The 15507-nt window shown below is 36.0% G+C and overlaps 1 protein-coding gene and 1 non-coding gene across 3 annotated transcripts in view; both read right to left on the bottom strand.

Moving 5' to 3' along the window:
• LUZP2 (leucine zipper protein 2) overlaps positions 1–15507 on the bottom strand; it is a 515109-nt gene that overhangs the window by 134038 nt on the left and 365564 nt on the right. For both annotated transcript variants that reach the window (XM_037027123.2, XM_037027124.2), the window contains exon 6: positions 2261–2323. In XM_037027123.2, the coding sequence (XP_036883018.2) occupies positions 2261–2323 (63 nt within the window). The remainder of the gene's footprint in view (positions 1–2260; positions 2324–15507) is intronic.
• Positions 13889–14023, bottom strand: LOC118974082 (small nucleolar RNA SNORA70). The gene has a single exon (XR_005063663.2). It is a non-coding gene; the product is annotated as a small nucleolar RNA SNORA70 (small nucleolar RNA).

Below are 15507 nucleotides of genomic sequence, written 5' to 3'. Positions count from 1 at the left end.
AGTTTCTCAAGTGCAAAATAATATTTCACACAGTATCTCTCATTGTTAATTAATTTCATCTTCAAGAGATATCCTGGTTTTCATGAGTATCCTTAATTTTGTGCTATTGATTTCATTAAAGGATTATTTCTGTTATCTTTCTCAGCTTCAAATTCACAGTTGATTGACATTTTCTCCCTTCTGTCCCAATTTGCCATCCAAGATTCATTTTTAGCCATAACAGTCTCTTAGGAAAAGATGCTCTCATATTTATCCAAACTAATGTTGACCAATATTAATGGGGAATAAGAGATTACTACTACATGTGGTATACATGATTTGCCCAACTTCACTTCTATTCTTTCATATAATAGATGCTCTTTTAAATGTCAAAAAGAACACATTTTAATCATTTTGGGTGTTTGTTTTTTTCATGCATATTTATACTGACAGCACAGAATGTAATTTAAACTTTTTCATAACTTGGATTCATTATCAAGACATCAGTTTTTGTGTAGTGCAGTGATTCATTCAGAAACTATAATTAAAAACCTAAATGTATTTTTCTACACTTAAATGAACAGCAAGATTTCCTGAGCTTAAAGTTATTTAAAAATAAACTTGTAGAAATTTTCATCACATTCATCACTTCTCTGAATTACATATTGCAGTCTCCTCCCAATTTTCAGTGAGTTCAAAAGCAAACTCCTATCTGAAGATCCGATAAAAGTATGCAAACTAAGAATAAACACATCTTGAGTGAGTGCATCTCTATTTTGCATTGTACACTGATTTGAAACCTAGTCGACACTTGGGCAGTTTTCTTTTAGCTTGTTAGTAGCATTTTGAAAAGTTAAAATTGGCAGATGGATAATCTTCAATTGAGATATTACTATATTGGGAATTTCAGTAATTTTCTTTTATCTATGTTAATGATTTTAAATGTAATTTTAAGTTTGGTGCCTGGGAATCATGAAATCAGAAGTCACAACCTTCATGAAGTTCACAGTGAAACTAAGTTTTGTGATAACGATGATGATTGGGATGATGATGACTGTTATAATAAAAAGAAGAGGAAGAAGGTGAAGAAGACAAGGCAGGAGAAGGTGGCCGTGGCAGCATATTAGCTAGGCTGTGGGATATTTCCTCCCTAGAATTTCATGTTAAAATAGCCTTTCTTTGTGAAATAATAATTTATTTCATGATGATTATAGTGGTATTTGTAGTGTTCTCCATTTTATTTTTAATATTCTGCCTTTGTCAATTAAAACATTGGCAATCCATTAGATATCAGTGGGATTTGGATATTTTATCTTTGTAATGATTTTAAATGTAATTTTAAGTTTGGTGTCTGGGAATTATGAAATCATAAGTCACATGAACTTCATGAATTTCACAGTGAAATTAAAGTTTGTGAAAAGGAGTATCTTTTAACTTCTGGAACCCACCATTCTTGTTCTACTCAAACCTCTTTCTTTCCCCCTTCAAAGGCATCAGATCTGCACTGTGGTATGAAGAATCTCTTGCCTGTTTATTATTATTCATAGGCTTTTCCATTAATAAATTTCTTGTACAACAAATCCCATCTTTGAGTGTGCTTCCAGGAAGATCCAGCTGACACAGTGACTCTTGTCTCCTCTCCTTGAGGTGTAAAGAATCACATACTGTGAAACTCTATCTACTATCTCATACTAAGAATTACTGACTTGGAACTACATGTCTTAAATATTACATAGGGAATTATAAAATACAGATTGATTTGTGAGATTAGGAGCATAGGGAACTGATTTTAGTTAAACCTGGATCAGCCAGAATGACATTTTTTTCCCCTAAGACTTTCATGAGACAATTTTCCTGCCCATCAAGTGTAACAAATAAATATGTTTGTTTCTTAAGGGTTATGGTCAACCCCAGAATTCTTATTCTGTCAGTCAGTTGTCATTGCAAAACATTGTAGACATCACACAGAAGAAACAAAAAATTGAAAATTTTATGGGCTTCCAGGTATTTGCTATTAAGGAAATCCTGATAATCCAGTTAAAGAAGAAATCCAGAAAATCATTTTAGGAAGTAACACTTAAATAGCTTTTTTTATTTCCTGGATATGCAATGTTAAAACATCCACAAATATTTAAAAGCCTGAAATATGCTTTCATTTTGCATTCCAATGTTGTATTTATGTTAGGGGGAAAAGTGACCAGATGTCTAGGTTAAAAAAAAAAATATATATATATGTATTTGGCAATAATGTTAAAGTGAGAAAAAGAGAAATTTTACTCACCTCTTCTGCATGGAGGCCACATAGCTTGTTTCCTGACAAGAGTTTGGTTTTCAAGCTTTTATTCTAAGGAAAAAGAAAAAACATAGTTTTATCCCAAAAAAGTGATAATCATTAACAATTTATTTAAATATGTTTTCATCATTTCTATGTTTTGTTCATAGATATGTCCTTTATGATACAAGATGTCAAGATTTGTATAAACTGAGTAAAATCTGTAAGGTGAAAGACTGCAATATAAACTTTATAATGTTTCCTTTATTCAAAAAAACATTGATGCACTGGCATTAGTGCATTAATTTAAAAAGGATGGAATTTAGAGGGGGAAAAAGATGGTGGTGGCATGAGAAGTGGGACAGAAACCTCATCCCAAAAGCACAAGTAGTATGAAAATATAGCAAATACAACTAAATCTGACTGACCCAAAGACTGCAGAACAGACTGCCTACATCTGGGGAAAAGAGAAGACGTCACAGAAAAGGTTAAAGTAGCAAAGTTATTATCTGGCAGGAAACAAGAACTCCTCCAACACCAGCCTACAGGTGTGAGAAAGAAAAACAGAGCAGGGGGGAGTAGAAAACCAAGATTGCTAAACACCAATTCCTGGAGATCTGCTCTGGGAGCATAAACCCACATTACAGGGTGTTCTGGAGATTAGTGGGGTTGGAAAACAAAGACAGGCAGAATACTCAGAGAGACTTAGATTCCACCCACTTGTGGAGAACAGGTATGCACAACCAGATTCCCTGGGAAAAAAGAAATGTAGGAACTTTAAAAGACATCTCAACAGCAAGAAGGGCACTAGAGGGGCAAAGAGTACACAAAGCTTGCTGCTCAGGAGAAAGGGCAGGTGGAAAACATCATCCAGGCATGCTGCGCCCAGCAAGTTGGAAACTCTCAGGAGCTTCAGAGAGTCCATTCCCCTGGCTAGCAATGCAGCCTTGAGGCCACTGACATATGCAGCCTGCAGCTATTTCTTACTAGCAGGCACCAGTCCCACACACCTCCTGCCCTCACTATTATGCCAGGCCAGCTGGAGGTTGGCCCAGCCTGCAGAAGGAGCATAGCACATAGGCTCCTCCCTGATTGTATGTACCATGGCCCTGGCAGTGAAGGCTGGAGCTTAAGCTTGGAAACAGGAAAGAGCTCAATACTCACAGCAGGCACAAGTGCCACTCAGCTTCAACTCATGATATTGTTCCAAGTCCTTGGTTGCTCCAGAGAATAAAGCTTCTGGGCATGAAAGGGCACTGCCAATGCAAAGTTAACATTCCATAGAAATCACTAAAAAAATTAAACAGCAAAAAATTTTGCAAAATTGAGGAAAGGATGCCAGAAGGAGGACTAAGTGAAACTGAAATCAAAAATCTTTTTGATAAAGATTTCAAAATAAAAATCATAAATATGCTCAAGGAGCTACAGAAAAACATTCAAGATCTCTGGGAGGACTTCAACAAAAAGATAGAAACTTTGAAAAAAATAGTGTCTGAATGAAACATACAATGGAGGGACTTAAAGGCAGATTAGATGAAGTAGAGGAAATTGTAAATGAAAGAGAAAGTAGAGAACAGGAATACAAAGAAGCTAAGGCATGGAGAAAAAAAGGGATCTCTAGGAATGAAAGAATATTAAGAGAACTGTGTGACTAATATAAATGGAACAATATGCACATTATAGGAGTACCACAATAAGAAGAGAGAGAAAAAGGGATAGAAGGTCTCTTTGAGGAAATAACTGCTGAAAATTTCCCCAATCTAGGGAAGGAAATAGTCTCTCAGGCCATGGAGGTAAACAGATCTCCCAACACAAGAGACCCAAGGAAGACAACACTAAGATATACAATAATTAAAGTGGCAAAGATCAGGTACAAAGACAGAGTATTAAAAGCAGCCAGAGAGAGAAAAAAGATCACATACAAAGCAAAACCGATCAGGCTATCATCAGACTTCTCAGCAGAAACTTTACAGTTCAGAAGAGAGGCATGATATATTTAATGCAATGAAGCAGAAGGGCCTCAAACCAAGAATACTCTACTCAGAAAGATTTTCTCTTAAATTTGAAGCAGAGATTAAATAGTTTCCAGATAAGCAAAAGCTGAGGGAATTTACCTCAAACAAACCATCTCTATGGTGTATTTTAAAGGGACTGCTCTAGATGGAAGTGTTCCTAAGGCTAAATAGCTGTCACCAGAGAATACAAAACAGGATAAAGGAAATAGACCAAGCAATTACTAAGCAAATGCAAAATTAAGTCAGCTACCCACAAAGTAGGTCAAGGGATACACAAAGAATACAGAATGTGACATCTAGTATATACAGAGTAGAGGAGGCAGAAAAAGAAGGGAGAAAAAGAAAGAATCTTTAGATTGTGTTTGAAATAGCATAATAAGTAAGTTAAGTTACACTGTCAGGTAGTAAAGAAGCTGCCCTTGAACCTTTGGTAATAAAGAATCTAAAGCCTGCAATGGCAGTAAGTACATTTCTATCAATAAACACCCTAAATGTAAAGGGACTGAATGCAACAATCAAAAGAGACAGAGTTACAGAATGGATCAAAAAATAAGACCCATCTATATGCTGCCTACTAGAGACTCACTTTAAACTCACAGACTAAAAGTGAAGGGATGGAAGGCAATACTTCATGCAAATCATTGGGAGAAAAAAGCAGGAGATGCAGTACTGATATGAGACAAAATAGACTTCAAAACAAAGAAAAGAACAATAGACAAAGAAGCACATTATATAATGATAAAGGGGTTAGAACAATAGGAGCATATACCCATTATAAATACATAGGCAACCAATATATAAGAGCAACTAAATATGTGAAACAAATAATAACAGAATTAAAGGGGTAAATAGAATGCAATGCATTCATTTTAGGAAACTTCAACACACCATTCACTCCAAAGACAGATTAACCAGACAAAAAGAAGTAAGGAGACAGACGCACTGAAGAACAAACACATTAGGACAGATGGATCTAACAGACATCTATGGAACACTCCACCCAGAAGCATCAGGATATACATTCTTCCCAAGAGCACATGGAACATTTTACAGAGTAGATGACATACTAGGCCACAAAAAGAGTCTTTAAATTCAGAAGGGTTGAAACTGTATCAACCAGCTTCTCAGACCACAAAGGTATGAAACTAAAAATAAATTATGCAAAGAGAACAAAAAAGCCTACAAACACATGGAGGCTTATCAACATGCTCTTAAATAATCAATAGATCAACTACCAAATAAAATCAGAGATCAAGCAATATATGGAGACAAATGAAAACAACTCAACACCCCAAAAATCTGTGGGATGAAGTGAAGACAGTTCTAAAAGGAAAGTTTACTGCAATACAGGCTTGCCTCAAGAAAGAAGAACAATCCCAAATTAACAGTTTAAACTCACAATTAATGAAACTATAAAAAGAAGAAAAAATAAGGCCCAAAGTCAGTAGAAGGAGGGATGTAATAAAGATCAGAGCAGAAAGAAATAAAATTGAGAAGAATAAAAAAACAGAAAGAATCAATGAAACCAGGAGCTGGTTCTTCAAGAAAATCAACCAAATAGATGAACCCCTAGCCAGACTTATCAAGGAAAAAAAAAGAGTGTACACATATAAACAATCAGAACTGAAAAAGGAAAAGTACAGACACCACTGAAATAAAGAATTACTATACTATGAAAAATTATATGGTAGCAAATTGGATAAACTAGAAGAAGTGGACATTTTTTTCTAGAAAAATACAACCTTACAAGACTGACCAGGGAAGAAACAGAAAATCTGAACAGACCAATTACCAGCAATGAAATTGAATTGGTAATCAAAACACTACATAAGAACAAAATCCCTAGGCCAGATGATTTCACTACTGAATTTTATCAGACATTGAGAGAAGACATAATACCCATTCTCCTTAAAGTTTTCCAAAAAAATAGATGAGGAGGGAATACTAGTAAACTCATTCTTTGAGGCCTTATTAGTTTAATACCAAAACCAGACTGACACCATAAAAAAAGAAAATTAAAGACCAATATCCCTGATGAACATAGATGGAAAAATCCTCAAAATATTTGCAAACTGAATTCAAAAATACATCAAAAAGATCATTTATCATGATCAAGTGGTATTTATTCCAGTGATGCAAGGATGGTACAGTATTTGAAAAACCATCAGCATTATCTACTACATCAAAAAAAGGACAAAATCACATGATTATCTCCAAAGATGCCAAAAAAAGTTTTAGAGAAAATCTAACATCCATTCATGATAAAAACTCTCAACAAAATGGGTATAGAAGGCAAGTACCTCAACATAATAAAGACCATATATGACATACCAACAGCCAACATCATACTTAACAGCAGTAGCTGAAAACCTTTCCTTTAATATCTGGAACAAGACAAGGATGCCCACTCTGCCCAGTTTTATTCAACACAGTACTGGAGGTCTTATCCATGATAATCAGAAAACAGAAATAAGTATAAGGCATCCAGAATGGTAAGGAAGAAGCTAAACTGTCATAGTTTGCAGACAATATCATATTGTACATAAAAACCCTAAAGAATCTACCCAAAAGTTACTGGAACTAATTACTGAATTCAGCAAAATTGCAGGATGCAAAATTAATACACTGAAATCTGTTGCATTCATACATGCTAATGATGAACCAGCAGAAAGAGAAATCAGGCAAACAATTCCATTCACAATTGCATCAAAAATAATAAAATATCTAGGAATAAACTTAACCATGGTGGTGAAAGACATATACTCTGAAAACTATAAGACCCTCATGAGATCAATTAAAAAAAGATACCAATAAATGTAAATCTATCCTGGGCTCATGGATAGGAAGAATTAATATTGTCAAAATGACCATCCTGCCTAAAGTGATCTATGGATTCAATGCAATCCCTATTAAAATACTAATAGCATTCTTTAATTAACAAGAAGTAGTTCTAAAATTCATATGGAACCACAGAAGACACTGAATAGCCAAAATAATCCTGAGGAAGAAGCACAAAGCTTGGGGGATTATGCTTCCTAATTTCAAACTGTACTACAAAGTCACAGTAATCAAGACAATTTGGTATTGACACAAAAACAGACCCAAAAACCAATGAAACAGAGTAGAGAGCCTAGATATAAATCCACACATATATGGTCAATTAATATACAATAAAGGAACCATGGATATTCAATGGGGAAATTACAACCTCTTCAACAACTGGTGTTGGCAAAACTTGTCAGCTGCATTTAAGAGAACGAAACTAGATTATTTTCTAACTCCATACACAAAAGCAAACTCAAAATGGATCAAAGACCTGAATGTAAGTTATGAAACTATAAAGCCATAGAAGAAAACATAGGCAAAAATCTCTTGAATATAAGCATGAACAACTTTTTCCTGAACACATAATCAGGGAAAATCAAATTAAAACCACAATGGGATATCATTTCACACCAGTTAGGATGGACAACATCCGAAGGACAAGAAAGATCAAATGCTGGAGAGGATGCAGAGTAATGGGAACCCTCCTACACTGGTGGTGGGAATGTAAATTAGTTAAACCATTGTGGAAAACAGTATGGAGGTTCCTCAAGAAACTAAAAATAGAAATACCATTTGACCCAGTGATTCAACTCCTAGGAATTTACTTGAAGAAAATAAGACCCCAGATTCAAAAAGATATATGCACCCCTATGTTTATCGGAGCATTGTTTACACTAGCCAAGATATGGAAACAACCTAAGTGTCCAACAGTAGATTAATGGATAAAGGAGATTTTGTATGTATACACTATGGGATATTATTCAGACATAAGAAGAAAACAAATCCTAACCATTTGCAACAACGTGGATGGAGCTAGAGGGTATTATGCTCAGTGAAATAAGCCATGTGGAGAAAGACAAGTACCAAATTATTTCGCTCATCTGAGGAGTATAAAAGCAAAGAAAAAACTGAAGGAACAAAACAGCAGCAGACTCACAGACTCCAAGAAAGGACTAGCAGTTATCAAAAGGAAGGGAGGGAGAAGAGGATTAAGCAACATTATGATTAGCACACGTAATGTAAGGGGTCACAGGTAAGGCAGTGTAGCACCGATAAGACAAGTAATGACTCTATAGCACCTTACTACACTGATGGACAGTGACTGCAATGGGGCGGAGGGGGACTTGAATAATATTGGTGAATGTTGAAATCACAATGTTGCTCACATGGAACGTTCATAAGATTGAACCTTAATTAAAAAAGAAAAGGATGGAACTTTATTTGGCCTTACATTTAACTGTTTTATTATATTTATATATATTATTTTATAGAATAACTTTAGTTTAAAATCTGCAATTGGTGCTTATTTCCAAAAGCACCCATCTAAACAACAAGAATTTATTCCTCCTATTCTCTGGTTTTTGACCTTCTTGAACCCTATTATAACATGGCGACAGGCCCATCAATGTCTGCATTCCTTTTAAATACTATTTTTCATTCCCTTTTCTAATTCTTGATACCTATGCATTTCACTGAAAGGGCTTCTTGATGCTTAAAAATTATTTCTTCTTCTGGGTCTCATAAGTTGTTCTCTCTGCTGGGCTTGACTAGTTACATTAAGCCTTTGACCTCATCATAATGGACCTAGATTTACTGACCAATGTCTGTTATTTGTGGCATGGAAGCCATATTTCCTCTTCATCTGTATCTAAATGCTTACAGCTATTCAATGATATCTGACTTATTACACTAAGGCTTTTGTCTCAGTATCTGATGTACTTTTAGATAGGCAGGAAAAAGGAGAGCAGAAAACTTTGTAACCACAGGATTTATATTTTGTATATTGTCTTTACAGGAGCAGTGTAATGGAAAAATACATCTCACACATAGTGACTCTAAAAGAGAGTTAATCTGATGAGCATTATCAGCAAAATGAACAGAATTTATGCAGTGAATAAATACCTGAACAAACAAATATATCAAATTTAAGAGTTCTTCATTCACAGTTGCCCCTTATTTTGAACATTGTTTCCTATTTTATTTTCCTGTCATGCAGAGAAGGCATATAGCTTCTTTAGTATAAAAGCATCCTTTATCTAATTTTTACTCTTTAGCTAAGACTTGAAGTTCCAAAAAAGCTCATTCAGAATTTCAATATCATTCAATGCTTTACAGAAATGAGGAGTTATCTTGATTCACTCAAGTAATGTCTTTTTGCTAATATTTGTAATCATCATACAATAAAGTACAAGATTAGGGTTTCTAAAGAGAATTTAATATATCTTCTTCTTGTATTTAAGAGCTTGTAAAGTACAACAAAGGGATACATACTGATGTTCTAACTGCAGTGTTACTCACTCTAGGTTAAAAAATACGTTTTTCTTCTGTTCATGTCTATTTGACATACGCAATCTCAAATTTTTCTAACATAATGGCCTATTGTTGCCTTTTTGATTTTTCCTATTGTTTTTGTACATAGAGATCTCTTCGCTATCTCTAGGAATTTGTTATTATAATTTTCATCTTTTTATGGTTACAATATCTGGGTAGAAAGACTGGTGAAATTCAAATTCCATCTATAGTTTATTTAATAGTACTATGTTACTGTTAATTTTCTGGTCCAATACTGCATTATCACTCTATGATGTTACATTAGAGGTTTTGGTTAAAGGTACACAGGAATATTCTGTATTAATTTGCTATGCTTTTTTCTATGTCAAAAAAATTATTGCAAAATAAGAAATTAAAATATCTAAACATTAAGATAAATTAAGACAAATGAATAAATACACAAAATTTAGACAAAATGAGTGAAGCATTTCCAATATGTGATTTTATGTGTCAGCACAAACTGTGTACACCTGAGTAACTTTATTAGAAATAATCATAAATTAATAATACATTTGAAAACTAGTGTGTGTGGTCTATTTCACTTATACTGGCATCTTCACTTAAAGCTTTTCCCCCTTTTTTCCCTTCCTTTCTCCCCACCTCCCTCCCTTCTTTCCTCCCTTTCTCTGTCCATCTCTCTTTCCTTTTGTTCATTCTGTTCAACTCCAAAGTAACAGATAAAGCAGTGAACAGAACATTATTTTACAGAAATGTTTATGATAGATTGGGACAATGAACATGGATTGGCACACGGAAGATTGGTTACTACTCAACATGGATATCTGTGTGGCCACCCGAAACTGAGCAGTGATCATACTGTGTGTTCATGGTTTGCTCCAGCAGCTGGTAATTCTGGGCAACCATGTAAAGCAATAGCAAAATGTTTACATTAAGCTAAATATCATTTCCAGAGCTTAAGAATTAACATATTTCACTATTTTGAAATATATTCATAACTGGGGACAATGAATTATAATTAATTGCTGGAAACAGGGAGACTGTGAAGGCCCATACTGAGATTTTCTTAGATGGCAGTTCTTCAGAAGCATGGATGGGAGAGAGCACTGAAAAAGGAACAGTAAGTCACAGATAATTAATTCACCAATTTAACCTTTTCACACAAGATCAGTGATCATACATTTTAATTCCAGAAAGAATTATGGCTTGATATCTTATAGACATTAAGAACATAGCTTTCACAGTTCTGTAATCAGACTTGTGTGTCATTTTATCTACCCTTTAGACAATGGATCTTATTCCTAACCAACCTTATGATGCTTTTTTAAGATCTAAAATAACAATTTATACACATAATTACATCCAAAATGCCAGGATCCAGTTATGATTAAGCCTCAAAGACATACAAAGAAAAGTAGATTAAAAGTATCATCAGTTGTTTAAATATCTGTTTTTCTGCCTGGCACATTTCTACTCTCCCTTCTTCTAATAACCATACCTTGAATTCTCTTATGAGAAATATTTTTCCATGTTAATCCCATGGCTTGTGTGACACTAACTCTACCCTCTACATCAAGGGAATGGGTAAGGTCAAGCCCAGCCAGAGTCCTGGTCCAGAAGTGGTAAAGTAATATAAACCTTGCTTATTCAAATATGTCTTTTATTGAGGAAAAGTGCTGAGGGTCATCACGAAGTCATACCTTTCCTGAGAATAGATGTAACATAGAAAAAGCACAGCATGTAGACGGGTCTTTTTTCTTTATCCATTCAGTGACTCTATGTCTTTTGATTGGTGCATTCAAACCATTTACATTTAGGGTGATTATTGATAGGTATGTACTTATTGCCATTGCTGGCTTTAGATTCATGGTTACCAAAGGTTCATGGGTAATTCCCTTCCTATCTAACAGTCTAACTTAACTCACTGCATATGCTATTACAAACACAACCTAAAGGTTCTTTTTTTTCCCCTCCTTTTTCTTCTTCCTCCATTCTTTATGATAGGTATCCTATTCTGTACTATTTGTCTATCCCTTTGATAAATTCTATTTAGCCATAGGAATACTTTCATCTATAGAAGTCCCTCCAAAATGCCCTGTAGAGGTGGTTTGTGGGAGTAAATTCTCTCAGCTTTTGCTTATATGAAAATTGTTTAATCCCTCCTTCAAATTTAAATGATAACCTTGATGGGTAGAGTGTTCTTGGATCAAGGCCCTTCTGTTTCATTGCATTAAATATATTGCATGCCACTCCCTTCTCACCTGTAAGGTTTCTGTTGAGAAATCTGATGATACACTGATGTGTTTTTTCCTTTGTTTGTGATCTTTTTTCTCTCTCTAGCTGCTTTTAGAAGTCTATCTCTATCCTTGATCTTTGCCATTTTAATTATTATATGTATTGGTGTTGTCTTCCTTGGGTCCCTTGTGTTGGGAGATCTGTGCACTTCCATGGCTTGAAAGACTATCTCTTTCCCCAGATTGGGGAGGTTTTCAGCAATTACCTCCTCAATAACACTTTCCCTTTTTCTCTCTCTTCTCCTTCTGGTACCCCTATAATGCAGATATTGTTCCATATGTATTGGTCACACAGTTCTCTCAATATTCTTTCATTCTTAGAGATCCTTTTTCTCTCTGTGCCTCAGCTTCTTTGTATTCCTCTTCTCTAATTTCTATTTCATTTACCATCTCTTCTACTTCATCTAATCTGCTTTTAAATCCCTCTATTGTATGTTTCTTTTCAGATATGGACTTTCTTAATGATTGAATCTCTGTCTTTAATTCATCCCTGAGTTCTTGAATATTTTTCTGTACCTCCATGAGCATGTTTATGATTTTTATTTTAAACTCTCTTTCAGGAAGATTGGTGAGTTCCATTCCACTTGGTCCTTTTTCTGGGGTTTGTGAGATTTCGGTGTGTACCAGGTTCCTTTAACATTTCATAATTCTATGTGGTTCCCTCTAGTGCCCAGAAGTTCTAGTCTCTGGATCTGCTCAGCCCCTAAAGTGAGGTTGGGGGTCATAGGGGAGCAGTGCTGGTGCCTGGGTGGAGGAAAGAGCTGTTTCCTGATTCCCACTTGCAGTGCCTGTCGCCAGTGTCAGAGCCAGTGGGCCGAGCACACAGGTGTGAGCCTCTGTGCTTGACATCTCTAGCTGTTGTAGGTGGGGCCTCCCTCTGGCCAGCCTGACACCAGCACAGTGACTGCCCATTTGTGAGCAGGTGCTGGCAGGCCAGGAGGAAAGTTCAGAAAGCTGCATGTCACAATGGGGGTCTCAGAGCTGAGTAGGCAGCCACAGTGATGGAGCACCTGAACTTTCTCAAAGTTCCCAACCTGCTCGTCAGAGCACACCCAGACAATCTTGTCCACCTATCCCTTCTCCCATGCAGCAAGCTTTGTGTAAACCCCGCCCGTTCAGCAGCCCTCTTGCTGCTAGGAAGCCTCTCAGACCGTCCATCTTTCCTTTATCCCAGAGTGGCCAGAATGGATTTCCATCCTCCACAAATGGCCAGAATCTCAGTCTCTCAAGTACTCCACCTGTCCCAGCTCCCCAACCCCATCAACCTTCAGAGCACCACACAATGTAGGTTTGTGCTCTAAAGCTCACATCCAGGGCTGGGTTTTTAGCAGTCTTAGGTTTCCACCCCCTCCCCGCTCTGTTTCTCTTCCTCCTGCCTGTGAGCTGAGGTGGGAGAAGGGCTCGGGTCCTGCAGGATCAAGGCTTTCGTATGTTACCCTGTTTTGTGAGGTCTCTGTGCAGTCTGGTGCAGCCTTCTTTCCTGTTGCTGTTTCAGGAATAGTTGTATTAACTATATTTTCACACTATATTTGGTTTTGGGAGGAATTCTCTGTCTCACCTCTCATGCCACCTTCTTGAATTTGCTAAGTTTTCCAGGAAACAGAGTTTTTCAGTGGATATGAATAAGGAGGGGGCTGTGTTGAAGCCCTCACAAGTACAGGACATGCCATTCATCCAGGGGGCCATGAATAGGAATGTACTTGTCCCTAAAGCCATCAGGGATAGCTGCTTTTCAGCCTCTATGACTCCAAACTCATCTGAATTATTAATAAAGCCCCACTTCTTGGAGAAGTGGATCTTCAATGTTAAAAACTGGAACATGGCCTTGCCTAGAGTCTCAAATGCACGCTCCTTGTTCTGCTTTTGGTGTGGATGGACACAGTGATTTGGGAAATGTGGGCACTGGCCACAGCCCCCAGAGCTTTCCTAAGGCACAGTGTCTGAGGCCTAGATTTAAGACAATGCAAGATCAGATATGAGTGTCCACTGGAAAGAACTGTCTCCAAGATCCCTTAAGGCAACCCATATAAGCAGCAGGGCACATATGTTTCTAAGGAAGCTGCTATTTGCAATTGTTGCACATCAGGGCCCCATATGGAAGAGCACATGGTCAGCTTACTTAACTGCGAAGACAATCATTTTAAAGTTAAGTGTTTCAGGTAACTACAAGAGATACATGCAACAGTGTGAAAATATCAATTATTTATAAAACTGTTAAGAGAGAAAACAAAGGAATAAGTAGATATAAAATAAGAAAAAATATAAACCTTGGAATGAAAAGGCATTTATTTATAGCCATTAGAATAATTCTAAATAAAAATAAAGCTATACATGGTGGGAAAAAACAAACTTACCTGGACAACTTTGAAAAGAGAATTAGTGACTCACGGCCTAATCTGAGGATTTAATTTAGAATTTCCACAAATGAAAAGGTGTCAGTGTATGTGCATGTGTATGTATACAGTTAAAGGACATGGATAAATAATTGATGGTCTGAAATAGTATGTGTCAAATTGGAGTTCTTAAAATAGAGAATGATGCAGATGCAACATTTAATTCTGAATATATATTTTATCATGAAGCCAATTACACATACTGAGTAATTTATATACATTGTGACAGGAAGAAGAGTCAAGAATGCTCTGAGATTTTTAACATGAACAATCAGTAAGATGGTAATTGTCCTTAACTGAGAAGGAGAAGCCTCTGGGTGGAGGAGCCTTGGGGAAAAGATGCCACTAATTTTGGGTTCCTTAAATTTGAGATGACTACACATAATGTATGAGTGAGCAGCTGGAGTTTAGAAGAGAGATATAGGCAAGAGATATAAATTTGGTAATCATTGTCAGAGATTGTATTTAAAGCCATGATCATGAATGAGATCACTGAGGTAGTGAGGAGAAAGAAAGAGAACGTCCAAGTACTCAGCCATGTACTTATTTCAGAGTTGAGATGTCTAAGAAGCAATGGGGATTGACAAAAGGCCGTTGACAGAGAATTTTAAAAAGAAAGAAAACAAAATTAAGAGTGGTATTCTATCCATAAACTAATGTAAAAAATCTATATCATAGGGAGATGGAATGATCCACTATGTCAAATGCTGATGATAAAAGAATAAAGACAAAAACCAAGAATTATCCCAAGGATTTAGCAGTAATGAGATCATTACACAAAGTTAGCAAACATTTTTAAAAAGTCCATATGTCGTTTATGGATGCATGCACAAATGGAATTGTATATCAAATTTAGACTAGGAGCATATGAAGAAAAACTTGGTCTTTCTCCCACTTTAACAAGACCATCCCTTATTAGTGGAGTCAAATTTATGGTGATACTGAAACAAAATCTATATTCTGTCAATGACCCAATCAATTCAATGTATGAAACTATCAACCTATGTAAGCTTGGAACACAAAAGCAAATGATAAATCTGTTCTTCTCGTGGGAGGAGAAAAGAAACCCAGGTATTAAATAAATCATCTATATTTGAAATTTATAACAGTTGAACTTTATTGTCTAGTTTGAACTACAATGTCATATCTTACTAGAACTACCTTAAAAAGAATGAATAAGATCACTGAGGTAGTGACAAGCAAAAATGGAACAAAACAAT

Source organism: Manis javanica, chromosome 11 (assembly GCF_040802235.1).
Source record: "Manis javanica isolate MJ-LG chromosome 11, MJ_LKY, whole genome shotgun sequence".
In the NCBI taxonomy this organism is placed as follows: domain Eukaryota; kingdom Metazoa; phylum Chordata; class Mammalia; order Pholidota; family Manidae; genus Manis; species Manis javanica.
This window is presented reverse-complemented; position numbering and strand designations above follow the sequence as displayed.